Source organism: Rhinoderma darwinii, chromosome 7 (genome assembly GCF_050947455.1).
Source record: "Rhinoderma darwinii isolate aRhiDar2 chromosome 7, aRhiDar2.hap1, whole genome shotgun sequence".
Taxonomy (NCBI): domain Eukaryota; kingdom Metazoa; phylum Chordata; class Amphibia; order Anura; family Rhinodermatidae; genus Rhinoderma; species Rhinoderma darwinii.
In genome coordinates, this window is record NC_134693.1 from 108,190,003 (window position 1) to 108,211,302 (window position 21,300).

The following is a 21,300-nucleotide window of genomic DNA, read 5'->3' on the forward strand; positions in this document are numbered from 1 at the left end:
TCAGCCTTATACCAACTCTTGGTTGGCTTCGTTTAATTTGGCATACTTCAGTGCGTTTTAAGCAGAACGCCTTCACGAAATTATCTAGACACTTTTTTTAAACGGTCTAGTGAGGCGCATACGTCCATTCTTAAATCAGTTTAAAATGAAATGCGCCAAAATTTGGAGAATTTGTCAACATATTCTAGACGCAGACAAAGTAGTAAATCTCTTCCGTTGTTCCCTTGGGAGAATTCCCATTCTTCCTATAACAAGCATGCATACTGTTGATTCAAGCCTGTATGTTTATGGGAGAATTTGGGGAGATTTTAAAAAGTTTGTGCAGCAGACCCTCTCCTTCTTCCTAATTCACAAACAGGATTTGTTTTTATTGTCTGCCAGGTTATGCAGCCTCTCTCACAAGCCAGCGCTAGCTCAGACTTAATTTGCCACTACTCCTACCGACCCCCACTCCCATTCACACTGCAGACTGCTTGCTTGAATCAGTGCTGCTGGACTCTGTTACAGAGGCGTAGCTAGGGGGTTTAGCACACGGGGCGGTGAAACATATCTGAGTGGGCCCCAACCCAGTGGCCCCAATGCATGTTTACAATGGAAGAGGCGCATTCTAATTATAGTGTTCATCATTGTGAATGAGCACTGTGCTGTATATGCAGCTATATTATCCATTCTTATTAAAGCTTAATCTTTTCTCTGACAGGGGAGTTATCATTAGAAAGAGCTGCAGACCTCTCTGAAAGTCAATTAAAGAATATATAACCCCCATCATCCCCATATAAAACCAGTCATCAGCCCTGTACATATCAGCCATCACCCCTGTATATAACCCCCATCATCCGTGTATATACCAGCCATCAACCCTGTATGTAACCCCCATCATTCCTGTATGTAACCCCCATCATTCCCTGTATGTAACCCCCATCATTCCCTGTATGTAACCCCCATCATCCCTGTATATACCAGCCATCATCACGGTTTATAACCCCCATCTTACCTGTATATACTAGCTAGGGTAGTAAATACAGGGTCGATGGGGGTAACATACAGGGTTGATGGTGTTCTATACATGGATGATGGCTGGTCCAGCCACGATCACTGTATATAAACCACCATCATCCCTGTATATACCAGCCATCATCCCCATATATAACTCCCATCATCCCTGTAAATACCAGCCATCATCTCTGTATATAACCCCCATCATCCCTGTATATGCCAGCCTTGCTGGTATATACAGGGATGATGGGGTTTATATACAGGGATGATGGTTGTTGGATGGGCTCCTCCTCACTCTTTGAGCTGCACGTACTAATACTCATTAAAGTCTATGTAATCCCTGTATATACCAGCCATCATCACTGTTTATAACCCCCATCTTACGTGTATATACTATCTAGGGTAGTATATACAGGGTCAATGGGGGTTATATACAGGGATGATGGCTGGTCCAGCCACGATCACTGTATATAACCATCGTCCCTGTATATACCTGCCATAATCCCTGTATATAACCCCCATAACCCCTGTATATGCCAGCCTTGCTGGTATATACAGGGATGATGGGGGTTTATCTACAGGGATGATGGTTGTTAGATAGGATCCCCCACACTCTTAGCTGCACTTACGAATACTCTTTAAAGTCTATGTAAACCTTTGAAAGTGATATGTATGATATGACGGGTTTAGTGTCAGCGGGTCCTGCATGTCTCTGACTTGCAGGATCCACCTGTTAGTTCATAACGAAGATGTGATCGATAACAGGTGGATCCTGCCAGTCCCCGCTGACAGTGAACCAGTCAGTCCTGTGGACCTGACAGATTCATGTCTTAGCGAATGATACAGTTGCTCTGTATACAGGATACAAAGCAGTTGTCTTAAAAAGTAAAAATAATTTTTAATAAAAACTAATTTGAAAGTTGCACTAAACACACTGACTGACATTTTTATTAAAAAAATAAAAATCACTTTCAAAAGGTTTACATAGCCTTTAAAGAGGCTCTGTCACCACATTATAAGTGGCCTATCTTGTACATGATGTGATCGGCGCTGTAATGTAGATTACAGCAGTGCTTTTTATTTAGAAAAACTATCATTTTTTACGGAGTTATGCTAATGAGTTTCTCAATGGACAACTGGGCGTGGAGATAAGTGTATGACACTGACCAATAAGCGTCATACACTTCTCTCCATTCATTTACTCTGCACATATCGATATAACTATATCGCTATCTGCAGCCACAACACACTATAACGTTACTGCAGTGTCCTGACAATGAATATACATTACCTCCAGCCAGGACGTGATGTGTATTCAGAATCCTGTCACTTCTGTAGCGTCTATGTGAGATGCTACAGAAGTGACAGGATTCTGAATACACATCACGTCCTGGCTGGAGGTAATGTATATTCATTGTCAGGACACTGCAGTAACGTTATAGTGTTTTTATGTGGCTGCACATAGCGATATAGCTATATCGCTATGTGCTGTATAAATGAATGGGAGAAGTGTATGACGCGGATTGGTCACTGATTGGTCAGCGTCATACACTCCTCTGTACAACGCCCACTTGGCCAAAAAGTAAAACAAGCCCAGTTGTTCATTAAGAAACTCATTAGCATAAAGCTAAAATAGGTCATAACTCCGTCAAAAATGATTGTTTTTCTAAATAAAAAGCACTGCTGTAATCTACATTACAGCGCCGATCACATCATGTACAATATAGGACACTTATAATGTGGTGACAGAGCCTCTTTAAGGACTTATTTAGATGACCATTTTTGGGACCCTGAAAACAGTGGAATCCACCAGATGCCGCATATCAGACAAGTTTTCCTCTAGAAGCTCTGTTTAAAGTGCTTCCATTCTCTGAGACAGAACCATGTAGGGGCCCACTATGCGGTGTACAATAATGTTCTGTATTGTGCACCGTATTATGGGCCAAATTAAACCACCTAAATGAGGTCTAAAAAAAAACAAAAAACAAACACCTTTGTTATGATCAAAATCACAACTAGTAATAAGCATCTTTCACATGATCTACTGCAAAGTGTGGTCAGTAAATGTTGGAAAAAAAACACTACAAAAACACACTTGCACTGTACATTTAAGTTTTACCATTTAGAGAAGCATCCTCCTCACTCTCTGAGCCGTACTGGAGTGCCATTGTGATAGCAGACAACCGATCTCCTTGCGCTGGACGCTTGTTCCTATAAAATTAGACAAGTGTAATAATATGTCACTATATATAGACTAATCCTCTCTTAAGTCTCTCAAAAACATTAAAATGGTAGCATGAGATGTTTTACCAGGATTTAAAGTGTAGTTCCACTTTAACCGATTAACGACTCACCCCATAATAGTAATGCGGGATTACGCAACCGTACTCTTACAGCGCTCTGATCACGTGGGCACTGCTACCGTGCTCACACGATCAGGCGAAGTATAGCTGCTGCCCTACCCTCACAAAGATCAAAACCCCTGATCTCCTTTATTTAACCTCTTGTATGCCATTCGCAAAGCTGATTGCGGCATACAAGGGGAAAAGCAAAGGAGGGATCCTTATATAGGTAGACAGCCCAGGATCCATTGAAGGTCCCTAGTGCTGTAGGTTTATGATGCCTGTTTTTAGGGCATAGTTAGGTATGTGCTAGCAACTGCCTGTGTGCTTATTCGTACACAAGATAATGTATATGTGTAATAAAAAAGCTAATAAAAAATTATGAAAAATAGCAGTGAAACAATAACTGTCCAATAGAGAAACTGGCCTTGTTGCCCATAGAAACTAATCAGAGCTCCGCATTAGTTTCTTAAATGGCCTGGAAAAGATAAAAGCTGCACTGAGATCGGTTGCTATGGACAGTTTATTAAACGCTATGAACACCTTTGAGGGATTTTTTTAATAAATAGGTCAGTGTGATTAGTGTGCCTTTGTAAATAGTTTTTATTAAAAAATCATTTTACTTTTGGAGATACAGCTGTTCTGTATTCTCTATACAGAACAGCTAAATGATGAACTTCGATGTGATAGATTACAGGTGGATACTGTGTGTCACAGAAACGCAGGACCCGCCGACACTGAACACATCAGGTCCGTGAGACTGACAGATTCAGTGTAAAGCGAACAATACAGCTGTATCTCCAAAAGTAAAAGGAATTTTTAATCAAAAAATATTTACAAAGTTACACTAATCACACAGACTAATCAATTATTATTTTTTTTTTTAAATGCCCTCAAAAGGTGTTCATAGCCTTTAAGGCTTCATATTTTATACAGTTATTACATTTTATTACATAGCGGTGACAATGAATACATATTAGATATCACCATGACAACATTATATACAAGGAGAATAGATTTAAAGAGGCTCTGTCACCAGATTTTGCAACCCCTATCTGCTATTGCAGCAGATCGGCGCTGCAATGTAGATTACAGTAACGTTTTTATTTTAAAAAAACGAGCATTTTTGGCCAAGTTATGACCATTTTTGTATTTATGCAAATGAGGCTTGCAAAAGTACAACTGGGCGTGTTTAAAGTAAAAGTACAACTGGGCGTGTATTGTGTGCGTACATCTGGGCGTGTTTACTACTATTACTAGCTGGGCGTTCTGACGAGAAGTATCATCCACTTCTCTTCAGAACGCCCAGCTTCTGACAGTGCAGACACAGCGTGTTCTCGAGAGATCACGCTGTGACGTCACTCACAGGTCCTGCATCGTGTCGGACGAGCGAGGACTCATCGGCACCAGAGGCTACAGTTGATTCTGCAGCAGCATCGGAATTTGCAGGTAAGTCGATGTAGCTACTTACCTGCAAACGCTGATGCTGCTGCAGAATCAACTGTAGCCTCTGGTGCAGATGTGTCCTCGCTCGTCTGACACGATGCAGGACCTGTGAGTGACGTCACAGCGTGATCTCTCGAGAACACGCTGTGTCTGCACTGCCAGAAGCTGGGCGTTCTGAAGAGAAGTGGATGATACTTCTCGTCAGAACGCCCAGCTAGTAATAGTAGTAAACACGCCCCGATGTACGCACATAATACACGCCCAGTTGGACTTTTACTGTAAACACGCCCAGTTGGACTTTTGCAAGCCTCATTTGCATAAATACAAAAATGGTCATAACTTGGCCAAAAACGCTCGTTTTTTAAAAATAAAAACGTTACTGTAATCTACATTGCAGCGCCGATCTGCTGCAATAGCAGATAGGGGTTGCAAAATCTGGTGACAGAGCCTCTTTAAAAAAAAAAAAAAAAAAAGGAAGCATTTCCTTTAAAATATAAGTTAAACCAACCGGTCCACAGTAAAAATGTCACTATACAGAATATAGCTGGACAAACCTGTGGTAGCAATATTGATAAGTAGGGCTCCAGGTATGTTAACGATACATTCTGCGTGTATAGTAACATTTTTACTGTGAAATGTTTGTTTATTGCCACAAAACTGCCAAGAGACAAAAACTAAAAAAAACTCTTTGGTTCACAAACGGTCTGTTTTTCAAAGGGATTAATACAGAATTATTTGCTATGGACCATTCACAATCTAATCACTAGACGGAAATGGCAGCGCAGACCGTTACTATGAAGGGCTGCTCAATATGAATTGTTCACATAACTATCACTGGGATATAGATTTCTCAGCATGCTCGGAGCTGCTCTCACTACTAGTGACAGTAGATACTCAGCAGTTGCTCCAAGACCCAACGGGACTCGCAGCATAAACTATATTATAACAGTCTACAATAACTAACATGTCTTGTCAATTATACTAACCAGGTCACTAATAATTCATGGACTCACCTGCTGCGGAGACCTGATTTAGAGTACTCTGTGCAGTCAAGTTCAGACTTTTTAAGTGCAAACAATTTCTTTAATGTGTTGGCATCCTAATTTAAAAAAAAAAAAAAAAGGAGACAGAATTATAGAAATACGAAGACATTTGCATAATTTCATACAACAGGTTTTCACAATAAGTACATTTATCATCTTAGCACAGGATAGGTGATAAGTGTATAAGCGCTTGGGTCCCCCCGCTGATCACTAGAACGAGCAATTTAGAGGGTGGAGAAGGTGGAAAGCATCAAAGTGTTCAGGGGCAGCAGATCGCACAGTGTGTACGGAGAAAAGCTGACACGGCAGTCTACAGGAGTAGACTGCCGAGGAGGAGGAGGAGATCACACGGGCTGTACTGTATGACTGAAGATAGGGAGGAGAGCAGACACAGCAGTCTGCAGGGGGTGAATCACCCAGGCTGCGTATGAGTGTACATAGAAATGAGAGCACTCATACTTTGCAAGGGGGAGGGGGTTATATCACCCATCCCTGCTGTATCAGTGTCTGTCAGCACAAGGGAGAAGAGATTCCTTATGGACTGTAAAAGGAAAAAGCAGAACAGGAATGAAGCTGTGCTGATAGAGAGCATCCCAGAATCGCAGAACTCACAGCCAGCATGTCCATATGAGAAAAGTCTAAAACTAGGAGCAGATTACAAACTAAATATCGGTGCTCTAATAATTATTGAAGGAATGAAAATTGCAGCCTTATACTATTTTAACTTCAGGTAGCCACTAACATATCTAAAAATATTTTTTTCCATGTCAAAAGGTGTCCACAGTTTTTAAAGCGACCATCCCGTCTCATGACAAAATTATAAACGTGATGGGTTATATGGAGTAACATTACTTGGTGCCCTCCAGTTGTGCCCCACTGTCGCAAATCTGCCGGTTTAGGGTCCACTCTGTTGTCCTAAAATGGCCACAGCGCCTAAGTACACTACCTCTGTTCATGGATTGGACAGAACTGCTCACGTGAGTATCGCTGGCCAATCCGAGAACCGTGAGAGTGTCACAGACTCATAGTATAAGAAGCCCTATAGCCATTTTGGGACAGCACCAGGTGATACTAGTCCATAGACCATATCATATTTAAAATGTCCTGGGACTGGAGGGTCGCTTTAAAGCATATATTGAGAAAAAAAATACGCATTCATAATGATAAAAAAAAAAAACACAAACATGAGAAGCCCAATTCAAGAACGTATTCTTGTTTTAGTGCAGAAAATGCACTAAACAAAATAAGACATAATTCACCTTAAACACCTGGGAACCTGGTTCGTTATAGGTCTTGGCATTCTTTGCTAGTAGATCAATATCCTTGGCCATTGCGTTTAAGTTTTTATAATGACCGGACTGTAAATGAAAGATGGAAACATGTAATTTTCCTTTAGAATAAGAAGCAAGATGTATTATCAGTCAATTGACAACCCAATGTCAACACAAATCTAGGTATCAATTTGCAATAGATTTGGTTTACACACCTGAATCCTTTGGGAAATGGTTTTCAGATCAATTGGATCTTTTATTATTGCATAGTAGTCTGGGTAATGCTGAAAAATACATGACAGAATACAGATGTGAATTTCTGAACAACCACAAAAAAGATCAATTAAATAAACGTATAATTCGTCCTTAATGTGTTTCTCTGCTTTAGACAATCCCTGCTTGTTAGATGGGTCTATTCACAATAAACTGATCACAAAGTGTTTCCTTGATGGGACCCACAGCAATCAGCTATAATCTGTGGGGAAAACTGTCAGTAAGCGTTAAATTTCACTGCAGCGCCAACACACCGGAAATGAATAGGGGTATTTCTAACTGAAACATTTACGGCATAAACATGGGCTATGCCATAAACCGCTCCTGACCTGCCTGGTAAGGAGGCTGTCACAACCACCTCTTCGTCTGGATGCAGCGGCTGCCTTACCAGGCGGAATGAGGGTCAGATGACCCCAGAGCTGGGACCCCCATCTATCAGTCATTTATGGCATATCCAGTGGATATGTAATAGATGTTTCAATTGGGAATATGCCTATCACTGTTGTCCGTGCAATGCAGGACAGGTCCTCCAGAGTGAGAGTTGCTCTTTGTAACCACCCACCATTCCAGCCAAGAGATGAGGATCCTGAACAGAGAATCCCTGTAATATACTCAGAATTTACTAATGGGATATATGAAAATGGATTTTCGAAACTGGACAACCCTTTTAAGATGATAAACAGTGCTAAAAATGCTTCTAAAATGCTAGTCGTAGCACTCTTTTAAATAGCATGCAGCAAACGGAGTTAAAAAAATGTAATAATAATAAATAGTAATAACAATAACCATACTGTTTGAAAACCAACAACTATATCATTCAATTCAAAGGTCATCCCAACTGGACAGCCCCTGTCCATATGCCCTTTAAAGCACATGGAGGTCAGATGGGCCCCCTTCCCCATCATGTATCTAAATGTTCAGCTCTTAAAAGACAGGTGTCGCAAAATTATTTTTTTTACATGTTTTTGCTTTTAGTATGTTATTAAAATAAATGTTATTTATTTGTGTTTTTGTGTTGTACTTTTTTCTTTCTTTTACTTCTATATTGGGGGCTGCCATTTTTTTTTTCATCTCTGTATGTGTCGATTAACGACACATACAGAGATGGAATACGGCACATACATCCCCATAGAGAACGCGCACGGGAGCCGTTCCATTCACTATAGCGTACGCCGTCTGTGTGGGAACGGCGCAAGCGCCGCTCCCACACAGTCCAAAAGGAAGGTCTTCGGCCGAGCGACATCCGGCGCCATTTTCATGTGGACCGGAAGCCGCGGCCGGACAGTAAGATGACTACTTCCAGTCTCGGCTTCCGTCCATATGTTCAGAAGCAAGGACTAGTAGCGGAGGGAGCGGACAGAGCGGAGGCGGCAGAAGCAGGTAAGTTATGTTTGTGTATGTTCGTGTTATACTGTGATTACACTGTATCTAATCCTCCTACACTGTGCATTCGCTCAAAAAATGGCCGCACACAGTGTAGAAGGTTTGAACATTCAACCCCCTCCTTTCTCCTGGCACTAGCCAGGGTAAAGGAGGGGGCATTGTGTGAGGACACTAAAGCGTGTGTGTCTACACCAAATTTGCAGCATAAAGCAATGAGGTTGCTTTACCACATTGCAATGCTGCAATTTTGGGAATTGCTCCCTCTAGTGACCAGCACATGGAAATGTTATAAATTAGAATCTAATTTATAATATTTCCTGACTTGTGAAAAAGATTAAAAGAATTAGAACAATGTGTAATCATTTATATACTAACAGTTTAACTAAAAAAATATATATATTTTTTTCTAGCGACACTTTCCCTTTAATTTGACTGGGGGACGTGTAATACTATAGGTTTCCTACAGGAAATGTGTGGCAGTGTGCATCCTTCCCTCAGCGACAAATAGCTGATCACCAGGAATTACAACAGCCAGACCCATGGCGATTAACTGTGGACTGGGACAGATGCATTTTGGTTGTTCAGTTGTGACTGCCCCTTTAACTGGTTGCCGAAAATGCAAATAGATAAAATAAGTAGTCTGTCTGATGAAGCTGGTTTTTCACCTCATACACTTAGAAGAATACAAATAGACTAAATCAGAGTATGTATCACGCCAGTGGTTATCAGTGTATTGTATTGATCACATGAAACTGCTGGACACTGCCAATATTCTACACTTTCTAAATGTCTAGAGGAAAATCCACTCAAATTCATCTTCTGACATATCAATAATCCAATGGATGAGATATCACCAATTAAAGGGCAAGGCACTAAAAATAAAATGACTAATGTATCTAAGTGTGAGTAGGAAGTATTCTATCATCTCATTTCGTCTTTACTTTTATGTGCTATGTACCTTCACTTCATTTAAATTCACTTACCACTTTAGAAGGAACTTTCTGAAAGAGTTCACTAATCAATCTGCCATTAGGATCCATAGGACTGGTGACCGCTTCCAATAGCTGCTCCAAGATTGGCTTTAAATAATTCTGTGAAGTCTAAAAAAAAACAAAAAAACAATCAATTTACAATTGTACATGAAAAATACAGGTTCCTTTAGGGAGTCCGTAATGGAACCTTAAATGTTAATTTCCACTCTTAAACTACATACTGTTATTTTTATTCTAAGCTGCTACCTCCTCCTGTTCCCTCTCCCCTCTCAATAGACTTCTACAGGCAGCTATAACCTGATCTCTCAGTGAATCCATCTATTTCAAAGAGCACATTTAAGGAGAGAAGGAGTCTAATAAGTGGTCATTTTTCTCTAATAAGATATATTACAAAGAGTACTATTGACTTATGGAAAGTTGTTTTATAATCGGAGGTACACTTTATATTGAAACGGTTTATCCGGGGACCAAAAATTTCATTGCAATAATATATTTAGATGAAACTAAGTAACTTACTAATATACTTTAATTAAAAATTCTGTACTAAATGGTGCAGTTCAAATCTCAAAAATTATTCAGTAAGTGCTGAAGCTTTTCTAATGATGATGATGCTCCGACACAGCCCCACGTGACAGAGCTCTTGCTTCATGTGCTGTTCGTGACCATGACCGCAAGGGGCTATCACATTGCCTATTACTTGAGTCCCGAGCAGAGCATCAGCTAGCGCTTTGCTCGGGACTCCAGCCCTGCTCCCGACGTCCATATTTGGTGAATTCATGGGTTTCCTATCGCTAGAGTCCCCGAGCAGAGCATCAGCTGATGCTCTGCCTAGGGACTCCCCAACTTCTGCCGACGTCACGGTCACTGTTCATATATGGACAATGACGTCGGCAGAGCAGTACTGGAGTCCAGGAGCAAAGCATCAGCTGATGCTCTGCCTGGGGACTCCAGTACTGCTCTGCCCACGTCATTGTCCATATATGGATAGTGACAGTGACGTGGGCAGAAGTTGAGGAGTCCCCAGGCAGAGCATCAGCTGATGCTCTGCTCGGGGACTCTAGCGATAGGAAACCCCTGAATTCACCAAATATGGACGTCGGGAGAAGTGCTGGAGTCCCGAGCAAAGCGCTAGCTGATGCTCTGCTCGGGACTCAAGCAACAGGCAATGTGACAGCCTCTTGCGGTCATGGTCATGAACAGCACATGAAGCAAGAGCTCTGTCAGGTGGGGCTGTGTCGGTGCTTCATAACTTTTAGAAAAGCTCCAGCACTTCCCGAATCATTGATGAGGTTTGAACTGCACCATTTAGTACAGAATTTTTAATTAAAGTATATTAATAAGTTACTTCGTTTCACATAAATATATTATTGCAATGCAATTTTTGGTCACCGGATAAACCCTTTTTATGGCACTGAAACAAGTACACCTGGACAACCAACCTCTGCTTCTGGAGTAGCAGTGTCCTGTGTATCCTCTTCATCATCATCATCCTCTTCACAGTCACCTTTTTGGATAAACTCATTTCGTGTGCGTAGATAAAGGTCCCACAACTTACATGCTGCTTTGTATTCTGGAGCATCAGACTGGTAAAAATATTCAAATAAAATACATATTCAATGTTGGACTGCATTTCCTTTTCCACTTCTCTACACAAAAATTTTTTTGCGACCAAAATCCTTCATGTTTTTCAGCTGTTAAAAAAGCTCTTGGTTGCATTTTATTAGGTGATTTTAGGTATTTTATTTTTGAATACAAAATTTTGGAAATTGTGAAAATCATTGGATTGATAGACATGTTAATGATATGCAAATGATAATAAAAATGGAAACAAAATATTTCAAACATCTTGATTTATTCAGTATCGAATGAGCGCCATGCGCAGAAATACATGCGCTTACACACCTTGGCGTGCTATCACTGAGGTTATTAATGGTTGTCTGAGGAATGTTATGCCACGCTGAACGCACTAGGGCACGCGCTAATCATCAAGATTGGCTGCTGGCAGCTCCCTTTGCAATTACCGACTAATGACGTCCCAGATGTGCTCGATGGGAAACTAGTCCAGAGATGCTGCAGGCCATGGTCGCACATTTAGGCCATGCAGGCTACACAGTAGCACTAGCAACATGCAGCCTGGCGTTGTCCTGCTGAAAAACTGTTTCTGGGACAACTTGGAGAAATGGCTGTACTACTGGAGCGGTTAGTGTACCCAAAATGAAGACTTGAGGGGTTCGGCTACCCTACATTTTGTCACCCCACACCATAATCCCGGGAGTAGGACCGATGTGACGTTCCCTTGTGAAGGCCTCTTCATGGCGAGGCCCACGTGGACTCCAGACCAATCGCCAGCTATTATTGCGTCCCAGACAAAAGCTGGACTCATCGCTGAAGAGGATAGACCTCCATTCCATCCTTCATTGCCGTCTTGCTGTCCACCATGATAGCCTTTGAGAGCGGTGGCGTGTGGTCAATGGAACACCTGTAGCTGGATGTCTGTCTCATAGCCCAATGTCGTGCAAACGCCTTGTGATTGTTTGTGTTGACACTGGTTGCCGCCCTAGGCATGGGATGTGATGTCCAATTTCATTTGCAGTACAGAATGGATCACTACTTGCCATTCTTCCAATCAGACGATCTGTCTGTGCAGAGGTTCGCTTCTGCACAACTTTTGCTCTAACTCCCATTCGTTGTCATTTTCCCAAACTCTGGGACGCGCAACGTTGAACAGCGCTGACATCTCGGCCTAGGCGCACAGCGATCTGCCTAAACGATAAACCAAGGCCTCTCAGTTGTCGATAACTGGCATGTCAACGAACAGGAGGCATCGCTCAGTCATTCCACATCAGTTGATCAGATTTTTGAGGTTTCATGTGGCTAAAAAACGTTGCTTTCAATCCGGCTTTTATGTCCCTCCCACAGGCCACAGATTGGAGCGAGGTGCTTGAAAATGTGAACATTTGCAGATCTTAGCAACACCAGCTACTTCCTCGATTTGCATAACCTTACTGATATATATATATATATATATTCTAATATAAATCAGATACTATTTTTCAGTGTAAACAGACTTTTCCTGGCTTCGAAGGTAAGGAAATAAGCAAACATTAACCATTAGGACACCTTCGCCATCTCCTACACTCCCCTATGAATCAAAAACTCACCTTGTAATAAGCTTTTGCATTCTGGAACAGTAACTGGAAATCTGCGGTCAGCAGGCTAACCTCCTCATACTCATCCATCTTTAACTTCTGCTGGATTTTCATTAAGTCAATGGGCTGGGAAATAATGTTATAATAATCTGGCTGGTTCCTGTGGACATAATCACATTTCATTTTAGTACGAAGGAAGAAAAAAACTTTAGAGAAGTATTGAAGCACCCACTATATCTTTAGAGGAGCTGAACACAGGGTACTGCGGTGAAACAGGAGCAGCGGTCATATTGAGATACTTTGAAAGGACATACATTTTTTTTGAAGCAAAATAAAACCATGCATTACAATATAAGGCCCAGTTCACACAGAGTTTTTTGACTTGGAAACAGTGTCGGAAAACGCGCCAAAAAAGTCTGAAAATGCCTCCCGTTGATTCCAATGGGAGGCGGAGGCGTTTCTTTCCTGCGAGCGGAAAAAAACGCTTGCGGGAAAAAGAACCGACATGCCCCATCTTCGGGCGTTTACGTCTCTGACCTCCCATTGACATCAATGGGAGGCAGAGAAAGCGTATTTCGCGGCAAACGACATGCAGGCAGATCAAAATCTGCCTCAAAACTCCAAACGGAATTTTGAGGCAGAATTTTCTGCCTGCAAAAATCTCTGTGTGAACATACCCTAAGGGTGTGTTCACATCAGCATTAGGTTCTACTGATAGTTTCAGTCAGAGCTTTCCGTCGGAGGAACCCATCAACGAAAAAGGCAATCAGAAACCATAGCTTTCCCTTAGTATTACCATGGATTTCAATGGTAATGCTTCCATTTCTAATGGTTTCCGTTTGTCTCCGTTCCATAAGATTTCCTTTGTTTTGGCAGAATCAATAGCGCAGTCGACTGCGCTATTTTTTCCGCCTAAAAAGAAACCTTACGGAACAGAGACAAACGGAAACCATTAGAAATGGAAGCATTACCATTGAAATCCATGGTAATACTAAGGGAAAGCTATGGTTTCTGATTGCCTTTTTCGTTGATTGGTTCCCTGACAGAAAGGTCTGACGGAAACCATCAATGGAACCCAACGCTAATGTGAACAGGCCCTAACATGGTTTCCTCTGCCATCCCTATTTACATAGCACAACTGTAGTGATAATCATATTTGTTTTACAATTTTTTTTTTATAAACATTAATTTTCCCCCTAAGGCCTCATGCACACGACCGTAGCCATGTGCACGTCCGTGATTTTCAGGTCGGCCGGGCACTGAGTGTCACCCGCGAGCAGCCTGCAAATCGCGGGCCGTGCACATGGCCGGGTCCATTATTTTCTATGAGCCTGGGCCGCAGCACACGGCCGTAATAAGATATGTCCGTTCTTTCTACGGTCCAGGCTCCTGGGCCATGCACGGACCGTGGAAACAACGGTCGTGTGCATGGGCCCTTAGAAATGAATGGGGCCGCAATTCTCCCGTGGATTTTCGGGGGAATTGCGGCCGCAAAAGCAAGTTCTTGTGCATGGGGCCTGACAGGTTCACATAATTTGTCTATTTACAAACAATAGCACCGATGCATAACACTAATCCCACCAAAGGATATGGCCCTTTTCACACGACAGGATTTCCCGGCCGTGTGACGGCCGTTCAAAGAATGGCTGTCACACGGCCGCTGTAGGAACAATAGACCCCAAATGGGGCTATTCACGACCGATTTTTTGACGGCATGGGAAATCCGGCCGTCAAAAAATGAAACATGCCCTATTTTCGTTCGTTCTCCCGGCTTACCGGCTCCCATAGACGTCTTTGGGGCTGGGTAACACGGCCATCACTCCAATGTGTTCCGAGTGACGGCCGTGTCTTCCGTCGCTCTCTCCTCCTCCTCCCCACAGTGCAAAGTGCAAGTGAGGAAGAGTAGGGTATTTTTTTGCTCCCTGTAGGAGCAGAAGCCCCAATCCCCGGCCACAGCTTCAGCAACGTTGTGGCCGGGGATTGGAGATTCCGCTGCAGGAGAAGTCCCTGACTTTACTGTCCATATATGGGACACAGTGACGTCAGGAACTTCTGAAGCGGAATGCCTGGCGCTGCGGCCGGTGTTTCTGCTCCAGGAGAAGTCCCCGACTTCACTGTCCATATATGAACAGTAAAGTCAAGGACTTTTCCTGGAATGGTGGCGCTATCTACAGAAAGGTAGGAGGGGGGGGGGGGGGTGTGCTAAGTAAAAGAGTCCTGTGTAGAACTACCTACAGGGGGCTTTGTGGCACTACCTAGAAGGGGCTGTGCGGAATTACCTACAGGGGGGGCTGTGCGGCATTACCTACAAGGGGGGGCTGTGCGGCATTACCTACAGGGGGGGGCTGTGCGGCATTACCTACAGGGGGGGGCTGTGCGGCATTACCTACAGGGGGGGGCTGTGCGGCATTACCTACAGGGGGGGGCTGTGCGGCATTACCTACAGGGAGGGGCTGTGCGGCATTACCTACAGGGGGGGGCTGTGCGGCATTACCTACAGGGGGGGGGGCTGTGCGGCATTACCTACAGGGGGGGGCTGTGCGGCATTACCTACAAGGGGGGCTGTGCGGCACTATCTACAGATGGGTGTGTGTGGCAAAAAAAAATTACAAATTAAATTCATCCGTTTTTTAAAACGGACAGGAAAAAAAACGGATGCAAAACGGGTGAAAATTGGACGTTAAAAACAGAAACACGTCCCGGAGCGGAAGGAAAACGGATGCTAAACGGCTGAGAAAAACTGACCAAAACGGCCGTTTTTATCGGCTGACACTCGGACCCTGTTGTGTGAACAGAGCCTACGATTGTATAAAACCACACACAAAGATCAAATATAGCACCTGTAAAGATAATGTGTGTTCAACCCATATAGAGTATAAAATGCATAAATTGTATTGGGATATATTATAATTTAACACAAAGGATATAAAAATAAAAAAAAAAGACCGTACAAATCACATAAAAGTAAACGATGAGTATGCAGGACAAAAAATATGGTCACAAATAGAAAAGGAAGAAGGTACAAAAATCGTATGGCCTGGCATTCCTAGCAAGGGAGGAAGAGGACAAATGTTTGAGAGGCAAATGCCTAGGACCAGTGACCCTGCATACCCACCAGACCAGACACGCGTTTCGCTTGGAAAAGCTTTGTCTGGGGAAAGCGCGTGTTGGGTCTGGTGGGTATGCAGGGTCACGGGTCCTAGGCATTTGCCTCCCAAACATTTGTCCTCTTCCTCCCTTGCTAGGAATGCCAGGCCATACGATTTTTGTACCTTCTTTATGTTCCTGTTCCTTTGACCTTTGCTTGGCTTTTACACCCAGTCATTTTATCTTTATCATTGAGTCTGGTGGATTGTGGTCATTTATTTTCCTTTTCTATTTGTGACCATATTTTTTGTCCTGCATACTCATCGTTTACTTTATGTGATATGTACTGCGTCTTATTTATCATTTGTGTCGGATTTCAATGTATACCAATAACATGTATGTATTTTTTACTCTATATGGGTTGAGCGCACATTATCTCTATAGGTGCTATATTTACAAACAATGATAAAATCTTCTGTACATAAAAAGACCCTTCCATTCTCCCCCACCCGACCTCCACAGTATATATATGGCGGAAAGGGGTTAATCATTTTTTTTAAAAAAATGCCCTCAAAAGGTGTCCATGGCCTTTAACTGCTAAAACTGCACAACTGACAAGAGTGTACTGCAATTGGCAGTAATAGAGGACACATTGATGGTTGCCATAAACCGTCTTTAACCTAAGGGTCACCAGGTATCTAGAATCTATAAGTTACACCTTATATCACTGCTGGATGAGTAATGACGTGTCATATCTGAAACAGCCAAAACCAATTGCATTAAATCATATTCAATCCCTTCATATGACAGTATTTAGAAAGGGTCTAGCAATGTTCCTTACCTGCGTTTTGGTGCTCTAATAAAAAGTTCACATAGAATGCGGCCTTGCTCATCTTTGTAGTCCCGGACTGTGTTGTATAGTTCATGGCACACGGCAATCTAAGACACAAAGATCACACCAACATAAGGAACAGACACCCTTAAAATAGCCGTACACTCCGTCTACTCTAGGCCTTCGCATAAACGTACTGGATCCACGTTTGGCACATTCGCAAGTCTCCTCCGTTTCCTGCCAGAGTTTGGGGTACTGGTGGTATGCGGTGAATCGTCAAAATCTCCCCCACTGACACTGCTGGATGGGGACGTGGCTCTGCGCCTCTTAGAGCTCATCGGTTCAATGTTGTCCTGCAATAATAAAACAGCCTTAGAAGGGTCAGAGTAGCGTGTTGAAACAAAATAAAAGTGAAGTATAAACATAACATCATACGCGATGTAAAAAGGCCCACTAAATGTATATATGTGTGTATTTATTCATTAAACGTCACAGGGAGCTCTCTGAAGTATTTTGGAGCATTCACACTTCCGTATTTTAAGATCTATATTAATTATGTTTGTTTTGATTTTTTCACAATAGTGGCAAATAGTTTTATTTACATCTGCTTTTTATATGCACGTCATTATTTTCAATACACAGAATGAAAAAAATTGTACATGTATATTATATGGTCCGTGATTGAGGACAGCCCGTCTGTGCCGTAATCACGGACCGTACACACAGCTACGGCCGCGTGCAGGGGGTCTAAGGATACCCATAGCAACCAATCAGATCACCTCATTCATTTTTTTATATAAGCTCTTGGAAAATGAAAACTTAAATTTTATGATATTTTCAACATAGAAAACCCCAAAATAAAACAGCAACACAATATCTGCTACTGGTTATCTTTGCTCAGTCTCCTGCTTCTAGTCTTGTGAAATTCCTCATTATACCGCAGATCTGTGCTTCAAACATGTCCCAGATTTTCATAATTCATAGATTAGTTGATGCTAAATTACAAAAATAGCAAAAGTAATCCATTGTGTAACACAACAGAGGTCAAAGGGAAACACTAGCCTTCTGTCAATTGTTGTAAAGCTGCCAAAGACAAAGATCCCTCAGGTCACGGAAACAAAGTATAAAGCCAACACTCATCAATAAGGCTCTGTTCGCACTAGCGCTGGGTTTCCACTTAGTCAGGGGTATGTGTTACACACGGACCATTTACATGACTCCATCTTTGACGTTAATATGCCCTTGTATGACAAATCCCTATTTTCAAAAACTGTAAGGCCACATTCACATGTTGCGTATTATGTGCATTTTTGCCGTGCTTATTTTCCTGCAGCAAATTCGCTGCGTAATACCGTACCAGCAATGTAAATTCAAATTCTGTGTAGAATTTCTCCGCACATAAATTGACCTGCACGGTGTCATTTACAATCCACAGCATGTCAATTTATCTTGCGTTTCCATCTCAAAATTGTTATCAGACAAGTTTATAAAAAAAAACTAACCAAAATCTGCAGCATAAAAACTGCACCTGTTTCCACCTAAAATGTAAAAAGTGCACTTAAAAAGGGATCAAAAAGTTCAGTACTAAGTGCGGATTTTACCTGCGGAATAAACTGCCTTTACCTACGGTTTTGCTGCAGATTTTCTAAATCAAATTACGCAACGTGCGCATGTAGCCTAAGGGAACGTTCCTTCCACATCTCCAATTCACATCACTTCAATACAGGATACAAACCATTGAACATGCTCTGTCTTTGTACCCTTCAACTGGATCCCAAAAAAAATTATTCATATTTTATGTATTAGTTATGTAATCACTGTATGGCTTTATTCACACTGCAGTGTGATGGCTCCGTATGAGATTCATAGGCAAAGCTCTAAAAAATGGACTGGAAGCCTCAGGAAAAAGCAGAGAAACCATTCCCGATAGACAAAAAGCGAAGGCTGGCAACACAAATAAAATAGCCGGCAGCCGAACATTTCAGAGGTACCGTGGAGTCCATGTCTTGACAGGTCAGAGTTGTTTTGGCAGCACGAGCGGGACCGATACGATATTAGGTAGGCGGTTTTAATGTTATGGCTGATGGGCGTATATCCTCTAGGATTAAATTCACAATTGGCTTGCTGGTCCATTAACGCTTGTCGCTTAGCCATTCACCTACGGTTATCATCCTCCCTCATCCTCGCCTGTCTCCAGGAGTTCTCCCGTGCTGTAATCAACCTATAGAACGCGTTTCCTCCTACCATTAGTCTTGTTCCCAACAGTAAAGGCCCTATTACACCGGCCGATTTTGGCCTGTGCAGAGAGCGCCGATCGAGACAGCTCGTTGATCGGCGCTGGTTTCCTCCAGTCACAAGGAGCTATACATGGGGACGAGCGCTCGTTACTCCGATCGGTCATCCCCATACATTATTATTATCATGTCTGCAGCGCGAGGGAGATGTGCTGCCGACAACGATCATATTGTACTTTTTTAGAACGATACGATCAGCGGATGATCGAGCGTTTGCCCGATAATCGCCCAGTGTAAAAACCCCTTTACAGCTTTAAGGTCAAATGTACACGATGCATATTACATGCGGATTTTCTGTGCGGATTTTCCTGTGGGAAATCCGTACTGTAATACAATGCCAGGCAGCAAAGTAAATGAGATTCCAAGTAATCTTATCTACACATTGCAGAATTTTTCTGCTCCTAAAGTGAGCGGCAGTACGTATTTTAAAACCTGCAGTATGTCAATTTTTCTTGCGTTTCCACCAGTGAATTGTATCTGACAACTTTATAAAAAAAAACACACCAAAAACCGCAGCATATAACTGCACCTATTTCCGCATCAAAATGTAAAAAACGCACCTAAATAGATCTCAGGGCTCCAGATGGTGACTAAAATTATTGCAAATGCAACATAAAAATATGTATCGCCTGCTAAACTTTTTGATTTATAAAATGGCGCCCAAAGGCAATGCATTTCCAACATTGGCTGGCAAAGATCCCAGATCTGGATCGAAACGCGTTGTCTTTATTCTTCAATAAAAAGTTCTCCTTTTTCAAAGATACATATAGCGTGATTTCTTCACAAAACTGCCAGCGGCTCCGCGCATATATTTTTACACTGCATTATCTTGTCAAGAGATACATTGCCAACCCTGCAAGCTTCAGTGCAGAAATCTCACAGCATTCTTAGGCTGGGTTCACACGAGCACATTAACGTCCGTAATGGACGGACGTATTTCGGCCGGAAGTCCCGGACCGAACTCAGTGCAGGGAGCCGGGCTCCTAGCATCATAGTGATGTACGATGCTAGGAGTCCCTGCCTCTCTGCAGGACAACTGTCCCGTACTGTAATCATGTTTTCAGTACGGGACAGTAGTTCCACGGGGAGGCAGGGACTCCTAGCATCGTACATAACTATGATGCTAGGAGCCCGGCTCCCTGCACTGAGTTCGGTCTGGGACTTCCGGCCGAAATACGTCCGTCCATTACGGACGTTAATGTGCTCGTCTGAACCCAGCCTTAGTGATATGCATTCTGAGAAGGGTCATCTTCACACCTGGCACTGTACAGTAATCTGATGAAGGAAAAACGAATTGTACTACTGCTTTATACGGGCTTTGATGTATCTGCTAAACTTGTTGATTGTTTCTGATGGCAAGCAGCAGAACTGGGATTCCAGCTCTGGATTAGAATACGGGTTGTAACTCCGGATCAAAAAAGCAATACATTTAACAGGGAATCATCTTTTTATTACATGCACACGTTGCGTATTTTGCTAGGGAAAATACGCAGCAAAACCGCAGTGAACCACAAGAAATTTTCAAGGAAAAAAAATGCACCTGAAGGTGCGTTTTTTGGTGTGGTTTTTACGTTTGCTGCCTAAATTGTAGCGTTTTCATGCTGCGGGTTTTGCTGCGTATTTCCCCAGAACTAGGGAGATAGAAATCACAAGCGGAATCGTGAGATAAATTGACATGCTGCGATTGCAAAATATGCACCATGGGTCCATTTACATGCGGGAAAATAGTGCAGCGTGTACATGGGATTCCCTGCAATCTCGTTTCCTATGCTGGAACTGTATTACGCTGCGGTTTTGCCGCACGCAAATACGCGGTGTCCTCCAGTTTCAGGGGTTTTCTAGAACACATCACAAATCAAACTGGAAACACCTTAGCATTTGCTGGCAGATCTGCTGTAATAACCGGCCGGGCTATGAAGACTCATGAACATATACACTATATAACGAAAAGTATGTGGACACCTGGCCATCACACCAATATGATATCCCATTGCAAGACCACGGGCGTTGATATAGAGTTCCCCCCCCCCCCCCCGTGCAGCTATAACAGCCCCCACTCTTCTTGGAAGAATTTTTGGAGTGTGTATGAGAGATTTTGTGCCCATTCAGCCAAAAGAACACTTGTGAGGTCATGTCTGTCACGCGACACTCAGCGCTTGTCCTATTCTGGCCCGTTCTTGCGGATCAGACTG

The 21,300-nt window shown here is 42.6% G+C and overlaps 1 protein-coding gene across 7 annotated transcripts in view; it reads right to left on the reverse strand.

The window, feature by feature from the left end:
- Window positions 1-21,300, reverse strand: part of PBRM1 (polybromo 1) — a 97,046-nt gene that overhangs the window by 74,992 nt on the left and 754 nt on the right. For all 7 annotated transcript variants that reach the window (XM_075833793.1, XM_075833791.1, XM_075833788.1 and 4 more), the window contains exons 2-10: window positions 17,012-17,167; window positions 16,824-16,921; window positions 12,908-13,055; window positions 11,186-11,329; window positions 9,738-9,854; window positions 7,314-7,382; window positions 7,087-7,185; window positions 5,798-5,883; window positions 3,116-3,207 (exon numbers count right to left, since the gene is read on the reverse strand). In XM_075833793.1, the coding sequence (XP_075689908.1) occupies window positions 3,116-3,207; window positions 5,798-5,883; window positions 7,087-7,185; window positions 7,314-7,382; window positions 9,738-9,854; window positions 11,186-11,329; window positions 12,908-13,055; window positions 16,824-16,921; window positions 17,012-17,152 (994 nt within the window). In that variant the 5' untranslated portion in view covers window positions 17,153-17,167. The remainder of the gene's footprint in view (window positions 1-3,115; window positions 3,208-5,797; window positions 5,884-7,086; window positions 7,186-7,313; window positions 7,383-9,737; window positions 9,855-11,185; window positions 11,330-12,907; window positions 13,056-16,823; window positions 16,922-17,011; window positions 17,168-21,300) is intronic.